The sequence below is a fragment of the Staurois parvus genome, unplaced genomic scaffold (assembly GCF_062004578.1).
Source record: "Staurois parvus isolate SC_StPar_1 unplaced genomic scaffold, SC_StPar_1.0 ptg000827l, whole genome shotgun sequence".
In the NCBI taxonomy this organism is placed as follows: Eukaryota; Metazoa; Chordata; class Amphibia; order Anura; family Ranidae; genus Staurois; species Staurois parvus.
Window position 1 is genome coordinate 7,150,708 of NW_028318623.1, and position 21,793 is coordinate 7,172,500.

The 21,793-nt window shown below is 38.9% G+C and overlaps 1 protein-coding gene across 2 annotated transcripts in view; it reads right to left on the minus strand.

Moving 5' to 3' along the window:
- Positions 1-559: 559 nt before the first annotated feature.
- LOC149443894 (cell adhesion molecule CEACAM5-like) overlaps positions 560-21,793 on the minus strand; it is a 107,372-nt gene continuing 86,138 nt past the window's right edge. Inside the window, exons 10-13 of one of the 2 annotated variants that reach the window (XM_089655220.1) lie at positions 21,365-21,390; positions 15,093-15,131; positions 9,102-9,139; positions 560-4,538 (exon numbers count right to left, since the gene is read on the minus strand). In XM_089655220.1, coding sequence (XP_089511346.1) covers positions 4,425-4,538; positions 9,102-9,139; positions 15,093-15,131; positions 21,365-21,390 — 217 coding nt within the window. In that variant the 3' untranslated portion in view covers positions 560-4,424. The remainder of the gene's footprint in view (positions 4,539-9,101; positions 9,140-15,092; positions 15,132-21,364; positions 21,391-21,793) is intronic. The other variant, XR_016306608.1, reaches the window with a different exon arrangement.

A 21,793-nucleotide genomic window follows, 5' to 3' on the forward strand; every position in this document is an offset into this window, starting at 1 on the left:
ATTGAATACGGCCAAAATTGTAGTATTTTAAATATCTGTCAATATATTTGGGAAGAATATTTTTAAAATAATAATAGTACAATATGAGATAGCAAGGATAAAATGGATTTATTGTTGAGCTTACAAATAAAACAAAAAGTTGTCAAAAAATCATCACTCTTATCTGAACACTTTTACCTTGCTAAATATTGTGTGTGTGTATATATATATACATATATATATATATATATATATATATATATATATATTTTTTTTTTTTTTTTTTTGTAATATATATATTTTGAAATGTATTGAATATGGCCAAAATTGTAGCATTTCAAATATATGTCAATATATTTGGGAAGAATATTTTTAAAATATATTTTAAATAGATTTTTCTTCCATGTGGGCTGTGGATGGAGTTTAGCCTCAAGTCAAGCATAAGTCGGGCCCTTTATATATTCAGATCTATAACAATACAGGGTGGGAAATCTAGCTGACAGCTGACCTGAGAAAACTGTGTTTTCATAGCAACCAATCAGCATGCTTCTTTCATAAGTGACAAAAATGAAAAGCAGAATTTTAATAAATATTTTAATACAAATTCTATATTATAATTAACTGATTTTTTGGCTGTAGTATTATTTATACATATATATTGTTTTAAATAAAATGTAATTGCTTCATAAATAAATCAGGGTACTTAGCCTTTGTCCAGTGCAGGGGCGGACTGACAACTCATGGGGCCCCCGGGCAATAGGGGATCATGGGGCCCCTGTGTCCTTGCACAAACTCAAAAAAAGCCTATGAAAAAGGTACCAGGGGCATCTCATGGGGCCTCCTACTGACCCCGGGCCCTCGGGCAGTGCCCGAGTTTCCAAATGGTCAGTCCGCCCCTGATCCAGTGTTAATATTTCAAGGCTGGCCATTGGAATCATTGTCTTTGTTACAAGTTCAAATTATTTTTCTTTTCTCGTGATACCAGTTAAGACTCCATTGGGGTATCCATTGGGGGTTATTTTTTTAAAGCTGGAGAGTGCAAAATCTGGTGCAGCTGTACATAGAAACCAATCAGCTTCCAGCTTCAGCTGAAGTTAGAAGCCGATTGGCTACCATGCACAGCTGCACCAGATTCTGAGTTCTCCAGTAAATCTCCCCCATAGTGTCCAGTAGAAATTTGCACTTGTTACAAATGGGGGGGCATAAAAAACACTTACGCAGTTACCCACCACTACATACAAGGAAATGTTTCAATAAACACACTAATCAAAAGTTCCTTCATGTAAACAATCAGAATATGAATATTACTTGTTGAGTACCAAGCAGGGGCGGACAGGGGCCTGTGTCCTTGCCCAAACTCAAAAAAGTCTATGAAAAAGGTACCAGGGGCATCTCATGGGCCCCCTACTGACCCCAGGCCCTCGGGCAGTGCCCGAGTTTCCAAATGGTCAGTCCGCCCCTGGTACCAAGGATACTTTAGGAGCCGGCATGAACATAAAGATGTAAGCCAGGTAAAAACACCATTTACAATACTGATTTCCCTGTGTGCCTGCAAATATCAGAAAATTAAAAGGTAAACTTTTGATTTTTATACATTTTCCCATAGGTAGCCATAAAACGTTACCTTCTCCAATGCCAGAGACCAGTTAGGCTTCTCATAGAGAGCCTTCATTCTGGTTTATAATACCAATGTGTATTATCCGAGTCCATTTGTGATTCTGGATAAAATAATCATTTCATCCTTTTAGCTAGAATTAATATATTACTGTCCTCTATGTACATCAATTGTTCCATTTATAAACATTCATCCAAAGCAAAGTATACTATATAAAATTACATTATTTTCTTTATAATTATATGTACATTTAGTGCAAATTTATAGGATGAAATGGTATTTATTTAAAGTTACTCAATTAATTAAAAAAATGGGGAAAAAAAGCATTCCCAATAATTTAAAAAGGTTAATATGTACCTGTCCTGCATCGTGGTCTGCCAATTTCTCGCTCACATTTCTGGGTGTCAGATGTCTGGTTCCCTACTCTGATTGCATCCATCACCCTCTTACATCATTACTGTGTATTGTAGTGATGTGATGGGGGGGGGGGGATTTACTAAAACTGGAGCACTCAGAATCTGGTGCAGCTGTATATGGTAGCCAATCAGCTTCTAACTTCAGCTTGTACAATTAAAAACCACTTCCCATCCGGACACTTTCACCCCCTTCCTGCCCAGGCCAATTTTCAGCTTTCAGCGCTATCACACTTTGAATGACAATTGCGCGGTCATGCAACACTGTAACCATTTGAATTTTTTTAGCATTTTTTTGAGACAGATAACACTTTATTTTGGTGGTATTTATTCACCACTGGGATTTTTATTTTTTTGCTATATAAATAAAAAAGTCCAAACATTTTGAAAAAAAAAATGTTTTTCTTACAAAATTTTGCAAATAAATAATCTTTCTTCATAAATATTGGCCAAAATGTATTCAGCTATCTTTTTAGTAAAAAAAAAAATAACCCAAATGAGTTTATAACCAAAAATTATAATGTAAAAAAAAGTTTTACATTTTTTTTATTTTTTATATTATTATTTATGTTTTTTTTAAACATACCGTTACCCTAGCAGTACAGTGTCACCATAGTGACACTTTACTACTTGTGGGAGGTGATGAAGATTTTTCTCTTCTTTTTTTGCACTAATTGCTTTTACACCCATAAAGGCTGTAAAAGCAATCATTTCTACTTCTCTCTGGCTACATTTTTGCAGCCATTGAGAACTATTGTGAGAGCTGTGATTGGTCACAGCTTGTCACATGGTACCAGGCTGTTGTGAATAGCCCTGTACCATGTGATCTCTGTGATCATTCACAGATTTCACTAGTAGTAAGCAATGATTTCAGCAAGGGACATCTTGCGTACTACTATTCATGTGATCACTGATTGGCCAATCAGTGATCACATGAATCGGGACCTCACACAGAGGTCCAGTACAGCGATTGGTGTTCACAAGGAGCACGCACAGCAGGCACCGGATTGCAAAACCGCACGCTCCCAGGGAGCGCGCACAGGTAGTTAATGCGGGGGACGTTTATAAACGACAACCCGCTCCTGCACTGCTCCCGTCTGGCCGTTTATGTACATGGGCCAGAAGGGAAGTGGTTAAAGTGGTTCTAAAGGCTCAAGGTGTGAAGCAGCCCCCTCAGTACTTAAGCCTCATCGCGATCCAGGGATGTGCGCAGGAGCCTCGGCTGTTCCAGGTCTCTGCTTCCTTATTGGCTGCCAATCAGTCAATGAGGAGTAAGAGGGGGTGGGGCCAATCTGTGGCTCTATGTGTGAATGGCCACACAGAGTAGCGGCTTGGGAGTGCGCCTGCTCAGGTGCCCCCATAGCAATCTGCTTGTTATGGGCGCACCTGACAGGAGGGAGGGGCTAGGAGCAGTGGCGAGAGACCTGAGAAGGGGAGGATAGGGGCTGCTTTGTGCAAAATTATTGCACAAAGCAGGTAAGTATGACATGTTTGTTATTAAAAATTATTATTGCACCAGATTTTGCACTCTCCAGTTTTAGTAAATAACCCCCAATGACTGTTGGGAGAAACCACAACATAGAGCGGCAGGGGGGGGCAAAAATTTGACACTCATGGAAGTGTCAGATGTTGAAGTTTCCTCTGTCACTTGGCAACAGAGTGAAGATTAATGGTGCAGGTGGCAGGACAGGTAGGTAATAACCATTTTTGTGAAAGGGACTGCTTATTTAAGTTTTCATCTAATAACAGGCTCATTTTAACACCTTAAAGGACCAGCAAATCTAAAAAGGTTTTCCTTTCATCCACAGATATGAGAAATGCCATGTTTGTACAAAACTTGAGAATCCCTTCTGTTTTTATTTACATTTCATGTAATGCTTTGTACACCCTATTGTCATTAATATGTTTTCAGCTGTTTCAGGATACATAAGGCTTCAGTATTATTCAAAGAAATTCAACTCAGAAACTTTCAGGAAAATTACTCCGTTGAAGACTAGAATATATATTTTTAGTTCCTCACAAGTTATCTATTTTTTGCATAAATATTTTGCTGGCATATTTGTAAATTTTATTTATTACATTCCATTTTATTCATTGCATAAAAACTATGTTTTACCTTCTAACATAGTTTACTGGTCCTTTAATAGACTATACAAAAATTATTTTCTGTAAATTTAGGAATGGAAATAATTTTTTAGACAAGGCACGGTTTAGCACCTATGGAGTGTGCAGTAGAACTGAAAAGATTTAAAAAAGGATGGCACTGAAGATGAAATGGAAGGCGTACATCCTGATCTACAGGAGACTAGAGGTATATGTCTTGGTGACTAGTCCAGATATTCAGATGCTTTAACCTGACATTGGCTTGCAATGTCCTCAGCCACTTGCATTAGATATTTTCTCAGTTCATTGATCTTCTATTGCTTGATGGAAGGTTTCACAGTGCTGTACTCTGTTTCCACAGGTGGTGGGACAGTTGCCATGGCTGACTTATTCTTTGGGAATTTAATCTGTGCATAGTTGACATCATCCTGAAAAAGAGGAAATCATGCTTCAGAAAGGGAACTTTTACAGGTTGCAATAACATTTTTCATTTTTCTTTTTACATACAAAACAAAGAGAACTTTGTGAACCATGGGGTTTTAAAAGTTGACTTATGACATCAATAAAAGAAAATCAATTATTTTGTTGAGCATACCCATATGGATGACAAATATATTTGAAATATACTTTAAAAATATTCTCCCCAAATATATTGACATATATTTGAAATACTACAATTTTGGTCATATTAAATATAACTCAAAAAAAAAATATATATACATGCATACATACATATACATACACATATACATACACACACATATACACATACATACACACACACACATATATATATATATACACACACTGTGTGTTGAAATGCGTTTTTATTACAAAATATATGAAAAAATATTTTTTTAAATAAATTTCAAATATACTGTATGTCTATCTGTATATATATACATACATATATATACATATATATATACATACACACACACTGCTTGTTGAAATGCGTTTTTATTACAAAATATATGAAAATTTTTTCCAAAATACACTTAAAATATACTGTATATCTTTAAAAATACAAATCTACATTTTTGGAATGCATTTACAAATATATGTAAAAATATATGTTAAAATTACTTTTTTATATGTTAAAAAAAATCTGAAGAATATATTTAAAAAATATATATTTTTAGAAATATACTTTTAAAAAATATATTCTTCAGATTTTTTCTTAACATAGAAAAAAGTAATTTTTTCAGTCAAGGCACCCTTTAAAACTATGGATAATATCAAAACACCTTTTCAAATTCTGCATAATCTCAAGGCACCCTACTCTATTACTCTATTAAGGATACCCATTAAACAACACCGTGGTCAATGTAAAATATTGCCAAAATACATTTCTTGGAGTTTGAATTTCAGTGAGTGTTGTTTCTTTATTCACCCAATGCAAGGACTCCCTTTGTGTTATCCCATGTCTTTGTTTGCTATAGCATTAACACTGCCCTTCACTGGAGACGCCTGAACTTCATAGTTTGGGAGATGTCTGCATATTTTGGCCATATAGTAAAATTAATATCACATTGATTTGGAATCATTATTTTTCCACTTGGCTTGAACATTTACCTATTGGGAACATCCATTTACTATGCATATTTATGTTCAAAAAGACATGTTTCCCCCCCATTGGAACATGAGACCTGGAGCCAAGGTAATAAGAACAGTAGTTGAGGGGCAGGGAGGCAAGAAGACATATTGAAAGGGCATGAAACTTGTCCTACCCACTCGTCTAATATTTTGTATTCTGGCGTAATTTAAACTGACGCTGTTTGGAAAGGGGGTCTTGGGAGGAAGTTAATACTAATATCATTGGAATTTGGATGGCCAAATTTGGTGTAATGAGGACTCCTCGTGGTCATCTGTATTGGTGGTACTTCTTGTGGTTAACTCGCCTAGGCCATGTTCTCAACAAGTACCCTGGAGGTGGTGTAGCTAAAGGCATATCATGATATTTTTAGGAGCAGAAACCTATGTGATATTTTTTCTAAAAAATACTTTTACTTACAAAATACTACAAAAAAATGTAATCTAACAAGTATGTCATAAACTCAGTGGATCTGATTGATAAAATCTTTAGTGGAACAAGGAAAAAATGTGACAGATAAATTAGTAAATCAAATATAAGCGTGAAAATATCACAGGTAGCTTTGATGAATTGACATTTTGTTATAATATTTACTATCACTTTATGTCACAATCTGTAAATGTCTTTGTGCATTCAGTGTCGGCTTACATGGCTAATGTCTGTGTACTTTGGGGGAAAGTATATCTACTTGGCATACATGAGTTTACTGTGTTAACAGAACTAATGGAATAAAGTTTTGATCTGAGTGTTTTGTAATAGGGTGGAGTAAGAAGATTTATATGGAATTAGAGATAACAGATTGGTTGCTGTCCAGATTTTCGCCCTACAGTCCTAACACACAAGTTTTGTTTAATTTTCACCTCTGTTTTGGCTACACAGAAAGCAAGTAGTACAAAATGATAAAACTGTGCTGTAGTGCTGTAAAAGGCTTGGGTATGTGGACTTGTCCTCCAAGTAAAGTGTGATTCCATATGAAGGAAGCTTACTAAAGTATCACTAATCTAACCTAAACACCCAATAAAACACCACGCTGACCTAAACACCCAATAAAATTTTATGCTAACCTAAACACCCAATAAAACACTAAGCTAACCTAAACACCCAATAAAACACCACGCTAACCCAAACACCTAATAAAAACCACACTGACCTAAACACCCAATAAAATATTATGCTAACCTAAACACCCAAAAACTCTATGCTAACCTAAACACCCAATAAAATACTACACTAACCTAAACACCCACTAAAACACTAAACTAACCTAAACACCCAATAAAACACCACGCTAACCCAAAACAACTAATAAAAAACCACACTGACCTAAACACCCAATAAAATATTATGCTAACCTAAAACACCCAAAAACTCTATGCTAACCTAAACACCCAATAAAATACTACACTAACCTAAACACCCAATAAAACACTAAGCTAACCTAAACACCCACTAAAACACTAAACTAACCTAAACATCCAATAAAACTCTATGCTGACCTAAACACCCAATAAAACACTAAGCTAACCTAAACACCCACTAAAACACTAAACTAACCTAAACACCCAATAAAACACCACGCTAACCCAAACACCTAATAAAAAACCACACTGACCTAAACACCCAATAAAACACTAAGCTAACCTAAACACCCACTAAAACACTAACCTAAACACCCAATAAAACACCACGCTAACCCAAACACCTAATAAAAAACCACACTGACCTAAACACCCAATAAAACACTAAGCTAACCTAAACACCCACTAAAACACTAACCTAAACACCCAATAAAACACCACGCTAACCCAAACACCTAATAAAAAAACACACTGACCTAAACACCCAATAAAATATTATGCTAACCTAAACACCCAATAAAATACTACACTAACGTAAACACCCAATAAAACACTAAGCTAACCTAAACACCCACTAAAACACTAAACTAACCTAAACATCCAATAAAACTCTATGCTGACCTAAACACCTAATAAAAAAACACGCTGACCTTAACACCCAATAAAATATTATGCTAACCTAAACACCCAAAAACTCTATGCTAACCTAAACACCCAATAAAATACTACACTAACCTAAACACCCAATAAAACACTAACCTAACCTACACATCCAATAAAACTCTATGCTGACCTGAACACCTAATAAAACACTATGCTGACCTGGACACCTAATAAAACACTATGCTGACCTATACACCCAATAAAACACTACACTCACCTAAACACCTAATAAAACTCTATGCTGACCTGAACACCTAATAAAACACTAAGGTGACCTATACACCCAGTAAAACACTATGCTGACCTAAACACATAATGAAAACACCACACTGACCTAAACACCCAATAAAACATTATGCTAACCTACACACCCAATAAAACACTAAACTAACCTAAACACCCAATAAAACACTATGCTGACCTAAACACCTAATAAAACAGTACACTTACCTAAACACCAAATAAAACACTATGCTAACCTAAAATCCCAATAATACACTACACTGACCTAAACACATAATAAATAAATAACAAATGCAATGCCTATATAAAAAGTAACAGAACCAAGAACAAATAATCTGCAGGGAAAAAAAAAGAAATACACAAAAAAGGTTTTTGTTTTTTTTTTGCTAAAATGATGGAGATCCTCATATGTCTTCAGTTGGCTCTAGGTTGTTTCTGCTAAGTGCATTGATTTATAAGGACTGCATTTAAAGGGTAACTCCACTTTCATTGGAAAAAAAATTAATAAATGAAAAAACTATATATATTAGCATATACAATTGCAACTCAAGTCCAATTGTAACTGAATGTTATTAAAAATGACCTTTCCTTTTCAATCTGCAGCACTATAATTTTCTATAAAATGCAATATGGCTACCTGGGGGCGTTCTGTACACAGGGGTGTACAGAACGCACCCAGAAAATGTAATTTCCTGCATATGTAATTGGCTTACTGATTTTCCCAGAAGTCTGCACTAAGATACAAGTCAGATTTTCGGCATCCCCCGCAACAATAATGTCATTTTTGGTGAGATGCTCCCTAAGGGAAATATCATCTAAAGGGATGCAGACCCTGCCAATTTCCTCATTAGAGGAAGCCACGCCCATACGGCTTCACTCTGTACATGGACACAGGCAAACAGTGATTTCTTCAGAATAGCAAAAGGTAGGAATCTGAAACAAAGTTTGTTCAAATCCTTGCAATGGATATAGATCAGCCAGAGGGGAGGGTTCTTCTCTCAACAAAAGTGGAGTTACTCTTTCAGGGATTGTGTGCAGCCTGATTATGGGTTACAAATCTTATAAGAACAGTTATTTTATATAAACAGTTCACGTTATAACTTCAATGATGGTGTAGTAACTGCAACATTTACCTCTTGGTGGTTGTTTGTCAAAGACGTTTCTGCTACACCTGAAATACAAATAAACATAATCAGGAGCTTGCATTGAGTGTCTCAGGTCGAACTTTCAGCTTAACCATTTCCCGTCCGGCCCATGTACATAAAAGGCTGGACGTGAGCAGTGCCGAACCGGGTAGCCGTTTATAAACGACCCCTGCATTCAGTGCCTGTGCACACTCCCTGGGAGCGCACAGCACCGCGATCCGGGGGCCTGCTGTGTCCAGAGGACACCGATCGCTGTACGGGACCTCTGTGTGAGGTCCCGATCATGTGATCACTGATTGGCCAATCAGTGATCACATGAATAATAGTAAGCAAGATGTTACTTCCTGGCATCATTGCTTACTGCTAGTGAAATCTGTGAATGATCACAGAGATCACATGGTACAAGGCTATTCACAACAGCCTTGTACCATGTGACAAGCTGTAACCAATCACAGCTCTCACAGTATTTTTCAATGGCTACAAGAATGCAGCCAGAGAGAAGGAGAAATGATTGCTTTTACAGTCTTTATGGGTGTAAAAGCAATCAGTGTAAAAAAAGAAGAAAAAAATCTTCATCCCCTCCCATAAGTGGTACAGTGTCACTATGGTGACACTGTACTGCTAGGGTGACAGTATGTTAAAAAAAAAAAAAAAAAAAAAATAAAAAAATAAAATAAAAATGTAAAAAAAATCATAAAAAATAATTTTTGGTTATAAACTACTTTGGGGGTTTTTTTTTTTACTAAAAAGATAGCTGAATACATTTTGGCCAAGATTTATGAAGCAAGATTATTTAAAATTGTATAAGAAAAACACTTTATTTTCCAAAATGTTTGGACTTTTTCATTTATATAACAAAAAAATAATAATCCCAGTGGTGAATAAATACCACCAAAATAAAGTTTTACCTGCTTAAAAAAATGCTAAAAAATTCATATGGGTACAGTGTTACATTACCGCGCAATTGTCATTCAAAGTGTGAGAGCCATGACAGCTGAAAATTGGCCTGGGCAGAAGGGGGGGGGAAGTGTCTGGACTTGAAGTGGTTAAAATGGCTACATACGACTACAAAGCAGGTAGACTTGTAGTACTCAGCAGAACATAGGTGTGGTGATTACTACACTCCTAGTCCTTCGACACTAATGTAGGCCATAGAAATTCTGAACAAATTTTCTTTCAAAATTGAGAATTTCGTGATTTTTTAATTCAATGTTGCCACCATTGATTTTGAAATTCGACCAACCAAGCCTCCAATTTCACTTCATGTTGCTAAAGAAAATAATTTTTCATGGCTGGGATTCTTTTCTTTCCAGGTCACAGCTTCGATTATATTTCTTGCACAATTCTCCCATCATTGATTAGAAATTTCTTGCACAATTCTCCCATCATTGATTAGAAATTCGTTTGTTACTCCGCCCTCCATTTTATCCAGTTTATCTGGTACTGCCCCAATATAAACTGATCTATAAAGGACAGGCCTGTCCCAAAAAATTTACAAAAATTTGGCAGCCTTGGCTAGATATAGCGAATTCTTTTTGGGAAGATGTTCTCTTGTCTCAACCATTGTCACAGGGTTCTGTGGTTTGAGTGGCTGGATTTTACATGCTACTGATTTCCTCTGATTTGTAAGGGAGTTGATGGTGCGGGTGTTTGTGTTTGAGACTGTTGTATGTGTTTGGCTGCTTTTCTGACTGCTTACTTGTTATGTTATTATATGGGCAGCACAGTGGCTAAATGGTTAGCATTTCCACCTGGCAGTACTAGGGCTGTTGGTTTGAATCCCAACCACGACATCACCTGCCTGGAGTTTGCATGTTCTCCCTGTGCCTGCATGGGTTTCTGCAGAGTACTCCGGTTTCCTCCCACACTCCAAAGACATGCTGGATCCTGTCTAAAATTGGTCCTAGTATATGTATGAATGTGAGTTAGGGACCTTAGATTGTACACCCCTTGAGGGTTAGGGACTGATGTGAATGTACAATATACCGTATTTTTCGCTCCATAAAACGCACCTAGGTTTTAGAGGAGAAAAACAAGAAAAAAAATATTCTGAATCAATGGACTGCAGACATAGTACAGGAGATGACCAGAGACTGCGGACAAAGTACAGGAGATGACCAGAGACTGCGGACATAGTACAGGATTAGGACCAGAGACTGCAGACATAGTACAGGAGATGACCAGAGACTGCGGACACAGTACAGGAGATGACCAGAGACTGCGGACACAGTACAGGAGATGACCAGAGACTGCGGACACAGTACAGGAGATGACCAGAGACTGCGGACATAGTACAGGAGATGACCAGAGACTGGGAGGGAGGGGGAACGGGTACCTGACTTTGACATTTCCGCGGAGCTCTCCTTCCCATACTATGGGCGCCGGGTGCCCATTGCGCATGCGTGAGAAGTGCTGCGCTTTGTGAATGGCCCCGTCGTCTCCTGGGGCCTGTCATGTGTCCCAGAAGGCGCCGGACTATTCACAAAGAGCAGTGCTTCTCATGCATGCGCAGTGGGTGCCCGGCTGTCACAGATGCCGGGGCGGGAAGAAGCTGGCGCGGGAAGACTACAGCGCTGGACCGAGGAACATGTGAGTTCCTGCCGCAGAGAACAGCTGAGCGGCTGGCCCGGTATTCTGACATGGTGGTGGCGGAAATACCGGACCGGTCGCTTTATATTCGTTCCATAAGACGCACTGACATTTTCCCCCCTTTTTTTGGGGGAAAAAAGTGCGTCTTATGGAGCAAAAAATACGGTATATGTAAAGTGCTGCGTAAACTGATGGCGCTATATAAGTACCTGAAATAAATAAATATTATGTTGTCTCGTGTCTATGCTTTGTCACGTGTATTGGGTTTCTTGCCTACGATAGTTTGATGATTGTTTTTGTTTTGGATCCCCTTTTCTGTGTTATGTACCCTTATTCTTTGATTTTTTAGTTTGAACTCCTGTTATTATTTGTCTCTTCCTTGTTCTGTTTTTTATTTGAGTTTCATAAATGCAAAATAAACACCTTTTTAAAAAAAAAGAAATTTGTTAGTTTTTCCAAAAATTCGCAACATGCCCAATCGCTCAAATTCGATGGCTGCATGAAAATCAGCAGATGTTGTGGCCCACAAATGGTGCGAAATTCGAATAAAAATTCTTAGTTATGATTTTCGAAAGAAAAATTCTTTGGAATTTGACCCATGTATGGCCTGCCTTGATAAAAGCCCAATAAACACTTTGTGAGGTCAGCTGCATCAGATTTTTTTACCATTGAAGCAGGAAGAGCATGTAATGATTAGCTATTCCACACAGAAGTTACTGCAGCCACAGCAATTTACCAAAATGTTTACGGCTTTACTTTCCAATGACATTTGTACCCTCTGAAAAGTATTATACAATTGTTAACCACTTCAAGTCCGGACACTTTTACCCCCTTCCTGTTCAGCTTTCAGTGCTATCACACTTTGAATGACAATTTCGCGGTCATGCAACACTGTACCCATATGAATGTTTTTGCATTTTTTTTAGACAGATTAAACTTTATTTTGGTGGCATTTATTCACCACTGGGATTTTAATTTTTTTTGCTATATAAATGAAAAAGTCCAAACATTTTGAAAATAAGTGTTTCTCTTATAAAATTTAGCAAATACTCTTTCTTCATAAATCTTGCCCAAAATGTATTCAGCTATGTTTTTAGTAAAAAAAAAAAAATAACCCAAATTAGTTTATAATCAGAAATTATAATTTTTTTCAAAATATTTTTACATTTTTATTTTATTTTTTTATATTATTATTTATGGGGTTTCTATTTTTTATTTTTTTTAAACATATTGTCACCCTAGCAGTACAGTGTCACCATAGTGACACTGAACAACTTGTGGGGGGTGATGAAGATTTTTTTCTTCTTTTTTTACGCTGATTGCTTTTACACCCATAAAGACTGTAAAAGCAATCATTTCTCCTTCTCTCTGGCTGCATTCTTGCAGCCATTGAGAAATACTTGGAGAGCTGTGATTGGTCACAGCTTGGCACATGGTACAAGGCTGTTGTGAATAGCCTTGTACCATGTGACCTCTGTGATCATTCACAGATTTCACTAGTAGTAAGCAATGATGTCAGGAAGTGACATCTTGCTTATTACTATTCATGTGATCACTGATTAGCCAATCAGTGATCACATGATTGGGACCTAACACAGAGGTCCCGTACAGCGATCGGTGTTCCGCTCTGTCTTCCGGACACAGCGGGCACCGGATCGCGGTGCCGCACGCTCCCAGGGAACGTGCACAGGCTCAAAATGCGGGCGCCGTTCATGAACGGCAACCTGCTCCTGCACTGCTCCCGCACTGCTCCCGTCTGGCCCATGTACATAGAAGTGGCTAAAGCGGTAGTAAACAGCTGCTAAACAAAAAAAAATTGGTCCTTCTGCAGGGTAAAGTCACAATGTACAAGTATGCACCGCATACTAGCACATTATGACAGACCTACCTGTGAAAGGGATCCCTCCAGCGGTACTCTGTCACAACTAACAGGGCTTCAATCTTGACCCAGGCTGCGTCGCTTGAATGGCCGAGCCGCGATGACGTCACTCCCATTGATACGTACGCGAGTTACTGTTTACTGCACAGGGATCTGAAGGAACGGCACGGGTATGGCGTTCATTCAGAGTGCATGCGGTCATGGCTACATAAATAAATATCTCCTAAACGGTGCACGTTTAGGATATATTTGCAATACCTACAGTACAGGTAAGCCTTATCTGTGGGCACAAAGCAAAAAGGGAGTTTGCTCCCACTTTTAACGATCAGCACAATTGTGTTTTTGTTTGTATCAATCCCTCTCCGTAAACAACGTCTTACCTTTTACATGATTGTTGTTCACCTCTCAGGCATTGAATTGTGGCCCATTTTTTGGCATCAGTTCCTACAAGCCACAGTGGTGGCACTGCAATAAAATGGCAGTAGTTCTGCCACTTTTTGTGCCACCAAGGCTGGGAGTGAGCAGCAAAGGTAGAACCTTCCAAAGCAGGGGCGGACTGACCATTTGGAAACTCGGGCAGTGCCCGAGGGCCCAGGGTGAGTAGGGGGCCCCATGAGATGCCCCTGGTACCTTTTTCATAGGCTTTTTTGAGTTTGGGTAAGGACACAGGGGCCCCATGATCCCCTATTGCCCGGGGCCTCATGAGTTGTCAGTCCGCCCCTGTTCCAAAGACAATAGATTCCCCCACCCGTGGACACTGGTTGACAGCCTAGAACCTTCCTGTGTCAAGTCCACTAAATCTTTTGCAGAACATGTCTCCACTCAAGGTCATTTGACTAAAGTGACTCTGTCACGATAAACGTAGAGGAGCTGCCATTGCTGATCTTCTCTTGAAAATGCTTACAACCATAACTCTAGTCCACCATTCCTCTAAGTTCCTCTAAGCCTCTCAGAATCCTGCAAAGACTTCTAGCCCTCACCACACATGGTATCTCTCAAGTGTTTTTGTCCTCCAAAATGATGGGCATGAAGACTTCCAACCTACATGTCTTAGGCCTAAATGAGACATGCACCTTGTTATATGCTAGTTGCCTAGATTTGTTACTTTTGAATCATACACCTAGAACATGCAAGCTGTAGAACAAGGTCAAAAATCTTTATCTCTGTATTGATTAGAGGTCAGAGACATAGAAGGCATTGAAGCAAAAGCATCAGCATGACAACCCAACCGAGGAACGTTCTCCAAGGACAGGTCAGCAACGTCACCCCCCAACAAAGTCACTGTAACAGCTTCAGCCACTCCTGGGCTGCTTCTTTTGAAATACGATAGCTAGATAATGTACCCTGATTTTGTATAGGTGATTGTATATTACTGTCACAAGTTATTTTTCATTATTGAAGGTTTATGAATGCACTGTGGATGTATCTTCTGAAATATGGTTTTATTGCAGTGCTTTGATATCCACTTCAACCACAGTTATTTCTCCATTTTTATCAATAGTTTAACTTACCGTTCTTTTTCTGGACTGTGGCGTATGTTACAGTGGTACCTGTAGAATACAAATATATGACCAGAAGCAACAGTATAATTGTAAAATGTCATTCACACATTATAAACTGCTAAAAAGGTAAAAATACTGAGACATACTTTATTGACTAGGGCTAGGCTAAAGGGTAGGTAGAAGAGGTGGCCACTTCAGGAAGATGGGAGGTGCAAAAAAGACCAGGACCATTAGAGAAGAACTCTGGGACAGGCAAATAAATCACCTATTAGCACCCCCCCTTCCCCTACACAAAACACTAAATTGTTAATAAAATTTAAAAAAATCATTACCATTAAGGAGAAAAGTCAAACTGAATATTCATGACCTCATCTATGTAATTCAAAAGACAACAGCATCTGCTTTGCCCTTTGCCAAAGAAGGATGTGTAAAAGCAGGGATTACATCATATCTTCTCTTCTTTCTCTGCAGTAAAAGGAAACTACAGTTCCCATCAACCACAGAAATTGTAGTGAATGTGGACGGGTACACTAGGTCTGTACATGTTGAATGTGTTTGAGAGTCTTGGTCTGCCCACCACTGCAAGTGGGGCTGAATTCAATCACTGCTTCCTGTTGAAAGAACTACAGAAGGGATGTGCCAAGACCAGTGGCTGGGGGAATAGGTGGCATTGCAGCCACCAGGCTTACAAACAGGATGCCAAAGAGAATTAACTGTTATTCTGAAAATGAATAGACTATTTCAGAGCAACTATTTAGTGAGCTAGAAGATGGATGACATATTCAGTGAAGGTAGGAAATCAGCAAAATGTACACGTAAAGAGGTTTTTGCCTGGAGTTCTGCTTTAAACATGGTAAGAAACATCATGTGATAACCCCTAGCATTGAAGGGCTTTTGAAAGTTAACATCAAAACCAAAATGTTGGTTTACCAGTTTGTACTTAGCGAGTTGGCCCTTCTTATGCGTTCATTTTCCATCTGTATATGTTTCCTATTTACTTCTTTCTTTCAGCACAAAATGTTTTTTTTCGCTGTATCTGTTACTAAGCTATCAGCAAATAATTAGATGGGGCTGAGATCAAAGTCCTGGGCTCACAGAAGAGCCAGATAAAACTAATTATGTTTAGCAATGAACCTTGATCCTTTACTGTCAACACTAATGCTATATTTATAGTGAAACAGTAACATGAATATTGAAGATGAGATGAATCTGCTTCAGACAATCTGAAAGCTTTGAATTGTTCAAATTTAGCCAGAAATTTCCTTGTTAGGTCTCTAGCACAGGGATGTGATAATTTACTGATATTTATATACGTTTGTGCTGCAGACCATGCTGGACTGACTGGATCAGTCACTGGTCGTAGGTGGGTTGTTGTTTAGATGTGTGTATAGGGAGAAGTCCTTCCAGTCAGTTGTACGCAATGGTGGATACTGGTGGTAAACCCTCTTAGGGTTTGGGCTGCTGCCTTTCTGGTATGGCCTTAAGGTCATTTCCACACGTGAACTTGGAATAATAGAAAAGAAGGATCGCCCGATGTCCAAAAGAATGCACTTTTGATGGTAGATTAAGAGGCATTTATTGAGAGTATCAACAAGTACATCAAACCAATGAGTTTCAGGAGAAAAGAGTCTCCCTTCTTCAGGGTTGTTGCTGCAAGCTATTAAATGGGAAAGATTCCCACACTGGTTATATATTTTCCAGGTTTCGGAGGAAAAATTGCTATATATTTTGGGTGGATTCAGTATTCACATATCGAAACTATTCTGAAGGATTCAATATTTTTGGACGCAATGGGAGAAATAATGTAAAATTTGGTGGCCACAAATTTTTCAAACCTAAGATTTGCATCAGACTGTGGAACTGAACTGATTGACTGTGACAATTACAAATTTGATTTAAATCACAAAATTTACTTGAATCTAAATTATAAAGCAAGTTTTAAAATTCCATTCATTTCCCCATGGGCCCGAACTACTATTGCATCATGTGATGCCATTCGAAAGAAAGAAATTAAATGAGTGCATTTGTTAATTTTATTATAATTTTTTTCAGATTTGTTTATACATGTTACTATTTTCATTTGGAGATTCGTATACATCTGATCGGACAAAAATCGATTCATAACGAAACACACATGTCTAGAAGAAATGTAAGGCTTAAACTCACAGCAGGTTGTTGGGATCAATCATACTGTACATTGCAAGTAGTATAAGAAGTGGTCGCAAGTCCCAATCATATACCGTCAAGGTAGTTGTGTGCTGCTTCAAATTCTCGTTTCACAAAGGTAAGTTAAATTATGAGTAAACTGTTGTTGCTTTTATAGGAACATTCATCTGCACTTAGAAGGTTTTGCCAATCATGCAAAACCTTGCTGACTGTATTCTGTGGTGTACGTATTGCAATTCAGTTACCATGTGTGTAAAATCTACCATCTTTATATTGTCCATGTACAAATCAGATTTTAGAAGATTAATATTAATCTTAATAGTAGATGAATCCAGAACATGGTTAAATACCTCCACATGTGCTCTCGTGTATTCATCCAGGTTATCAAAATTCTTCTGAAGCTTCAGAAAGTCCTATACAACCAAAAGGCAAGGTTCCTAGATGTAGTTCTGGATACAGAATTTGGTTGACAATAGAATTTCTTGCTGAATTTGAACAATTCAAAGCTTTGACATCATCTGAAGCAGTTTACAAGATAATTTGGAGTTTACTGAAAATTTCGCTCCCTGGCCAACCTTTTGTGGTGGCTACTGTAACAGCGCGAGGCCCTGCTACGGTATGAATTTAGAAAATTGGTATAAAAAGGACAAGATGATTCTCAAAGGTGCAGTTTGAAAAGCTCTGGCTTGTTTATTTTGAACAAAAAAGAATGTGCTCTTTGTTTTCTCTAGATTTGGTAGTTCCAGATCAGGGCCTGGAGTTTGGTTCCAAAGTATCTTGGGTGGGACGGAACCTTCAATACTTTGTCCAGGTTTTGCTTGAGTCCCGTAGTCTGTGAAAGGGCACAGATGTGCAGGATCGTTATAAACCAGGCTTCTGGATGGCTCAGTGTAGTTGCAGTTGTTGCTGTTCAGACACACAGTCGGTGTTTGAGGATAGAGAGGTGACCTACTGGGGAGACAAGACTCCATGCTGAAGGGATGCCCTTATCCATAGGACTTGGAGAGTTGATAGCTAAGCAGGTCAGCATTAGGGCCAAGAGAGCTGAGGCAATCAGAGTCCAAGAAGGGGATCTGCGAGTCCCAAGAGTGGGAGAACCCCTTCCAGTGTGGCCAAGAGTGGGGCCTGAGCAGTAAGGTGCTGTGAGCACAGGCTGAGTGAGTCTGAGGAGCCCATGGTTGAGGAGACCAAAGAGCCAGGTAGCTTGGTATTTTTCCACAGTGAGAAACTGACCTGAACTCACTTCAAAAAACTCATCTACCACAACAGCCAAACATCCCCCAGATCACAATACACACTTTTTGTTTTCACATTGGGTTGCATGCAAATGGAACGATAAACTCTACTTACTAAAGGACTGCAGAGCAAAGTTATACAAACAATATACATTCACCACCCACTTTATTAGGTACCTGTTCAATTGCTTGGTAATATAAATTGCTAATTAGCTAATCACATGGCAGCAACTCAATGCATTTAGCCATCTAGACGTGGTGAAGATGACTTGCTGAAGTTAAAACCAAGCATCAGAATGGAGAAGAAAGGGGATTTAAGTGACTTTGAACGTTGCATGGTTGTTAGTGCCAGATGGGCTGGTCTGAGTATTTAAAAAACTGCTGATCTACTGGGATTTTCACTATGTGGGGTATGGAGCAATTGTTAGATTGAAGTGATATTAAAACCAAGTTTTAAAAAAAAAAATAACAAACATGTCATACTTACCTGCACTGTGCAATGGTTTTGCACAGAGCAGCCTCAATCCTCCTCTTCTTGGGTCCCTCACCAGCGCTCCTGGCCCCTTCCTCCAGCCAAGTGCCCCCAGAGCAAACAGCTTGCTATGGGGGCACCCAAGCAGGCTCGAATCCGAGATGCTGCTCTGTGTGTCCATTTACACACACAGCCATGGATCAGCCCTGCCCCCCTCTCTCCTCATTGGCTCACTGGCTATAATTGACAGCAGTGGGAGCCAATGACTCTCACTGCTGTCTCAGCCAGGAGGGAAAGTCCCTGGAGAGCCGAGGATCCCATGCACAGCGCCGGACTGTAATAGGGCTCAGGTAAGTATTAGGTGGGGGCCAGAGGAGGGGGGGGGCTGCTGCACGCAGGTTTTTTACCTTCAGCCATAGAATGCACAAAGGAAAAAACCCTGAGCCTTTAGAACAGGGGTGGGCAAACTTTTTTACTTGAGGGCCGCAATGGGTTCATATATTGGACCCGGGGGCCGGACCAAGAGTAGATGAATGATGTGTATGTGTCATCCATATTAAGTATAGTAATATTCCCCCATAGTAAGCATAGTAATTAATCCCCCATATAGTAATTCATCCCCCATAGTAATTCATCCCCCATATAGTAATTCATCCCCCATAGTAATTCATCCCCCATAGTAATTCATCCCCCATATAGTAATTCATCCCCCCTATAGTAATTCATCCCCCATAGTAATTCATCCCCCATAGTAATTCATCCCCCATATAGTAATTCATCCCCCATAGTAATTCATCCCCCATATAGTAATTCACCCCCATAGTAATTCATCCCCCATAGTAATTCATCCCCCATATAGTATTTCATCCCCCATAGTAATTCATCCCCCATAGTAATTAATCCCCCATATAGTAATTCATCCCCCATAGTAATTCATCCCCCATATAGTAATTAATCCCCCATAGTAATTCATCCCCCATATAGTAATTCATCCCCCATAGTAATTCATCCCCCATAGTAATTCATCCCCCATATAGTAATTCATCCCCCACAGTAATTCATCCCCCATATAGTAATTCATCCCCCATAGTAATTCATCCCCCATAGTAATTCATCCCCCATATAGTAATTCATCCCCCATAGTAATTCATCCCCCATAGTAATTCATCCCCCATATAGTAATTCATCCCCCATAGTAATTCATCCCCCATATAGTAATTAATCCCCCATAGTAATTCATCCCCCATATAGTAATTCATCCCCCATATAGTAATTCATCCCCCATAGTAATTCATCCCCCATAGTAATTCATCCCCCATACAGTAATTAATCCCCCATAGTAATTCATCCCCCATATAGTAATTCATCCCCCCCATAGTAATTCATCCCCCATAGTAATTCATCCCCCCTATAGTAATTCATCCCCCCTATAGTAATTCATCCCCCATATAGTAATTCATCCCCCATAGTAATTAATCCCCCATATAGTAATTAATCCCCCTTAGTAATTCATCCCCCATATAGTAATTCATCCCCCATAGTAATTCATCCCCCATATAGCAATTCATCCCCCATAGTAATTCATCCCCCATATAGTAATTCATCCCCCATAGTAATTAATCCCCCATATAGTAATTAATCCCCCATATAGTAATTCATCCCCCATATAGTAATTCATCCCCTCTATAGTAATTTATCCCCCCTATAGTAATTCATCCCCCATAGTAATTCATCCCCCATATAGTAATTCATCCCCCATAGTAATTCATCCCCCCTATAGTAATTCATCCCCCCTATAGTAATTCATCCCCCCTATAGTAATTCATTCCCCATATTAATTCATCCCCCATATTAATTCATCCCCCATATTATGTTCCCAAGTCCCCCCTGTGTCAATTCACTTACCGTGTTCCCGCGCCGTTCCGGTGTAGCATGAAAATCTGTCTCCTATGAGGATCTGTCCCCTCGACGTATCTGCGCATGTGCCAGTTTCAGGCATTAGCAGCCGATCGGCGATCTCCGGCACATGCGCAGATACGTCGAGGGGGATAGATCTTCATAGGAGACAGATTTTCATGCTACACCGGTCTTCAGGGCGGACTGTGAGAGGAGCCTAGCTCCCCTCACGTTCGTCACGCTGCCCCGCCTACACACATCCTGACAGCCATCCTGACAGTATCATGCTCCGCGGGCCTGATTAAAAGGTCCGCCGGGCCGTAGTTTGCCCATTGCTGCTTTAGAACCACTTTAATATAGAAGTTTTTTTTATTGCTCTTAAAACACTTTACATTTCCAGAGGACTTCATAGGAGGTCCATGAAGTCCATGTGAGGTCCATGAGACTGTTAATAAATGATATATACTCAAACATATACTCATAAACTGTTTATTCAAAAATATCTACTTTACCTAGCTGGTCTTCAGGTTCATTTAATCTGTAGAGGAAAGAATTAATATTTAATTTAGACATGCTTGCTAGTTCCCAATGCTGGTTCACAAATTATTACAGGTTATCTACATGGAAATCTATTATTGGAAAAAACATTAGTTTGCAAGTGATGTGTTCACCCCACACAGAGTTTGAGTTTTCATGAGATTTTAAAGGGAACACAAAAATAGGTCTTGGATCAATGTTATTTTTATCTTAAGTTACAAAGATTTTAAACTGGTGTTATATTTTTTTTAGTAAAACCTTTATTTTGCAAATAATCATGTAATACAGTGTGCATTCCTAATACTGCTACTACAGAGCACTCTGGATTTTCTACAGAAAGAGCGAAGCAGATGCTGTTTTATTCCGGACCCTCTCTTTTAATTGAAAGTTCTTGTTTTAATACA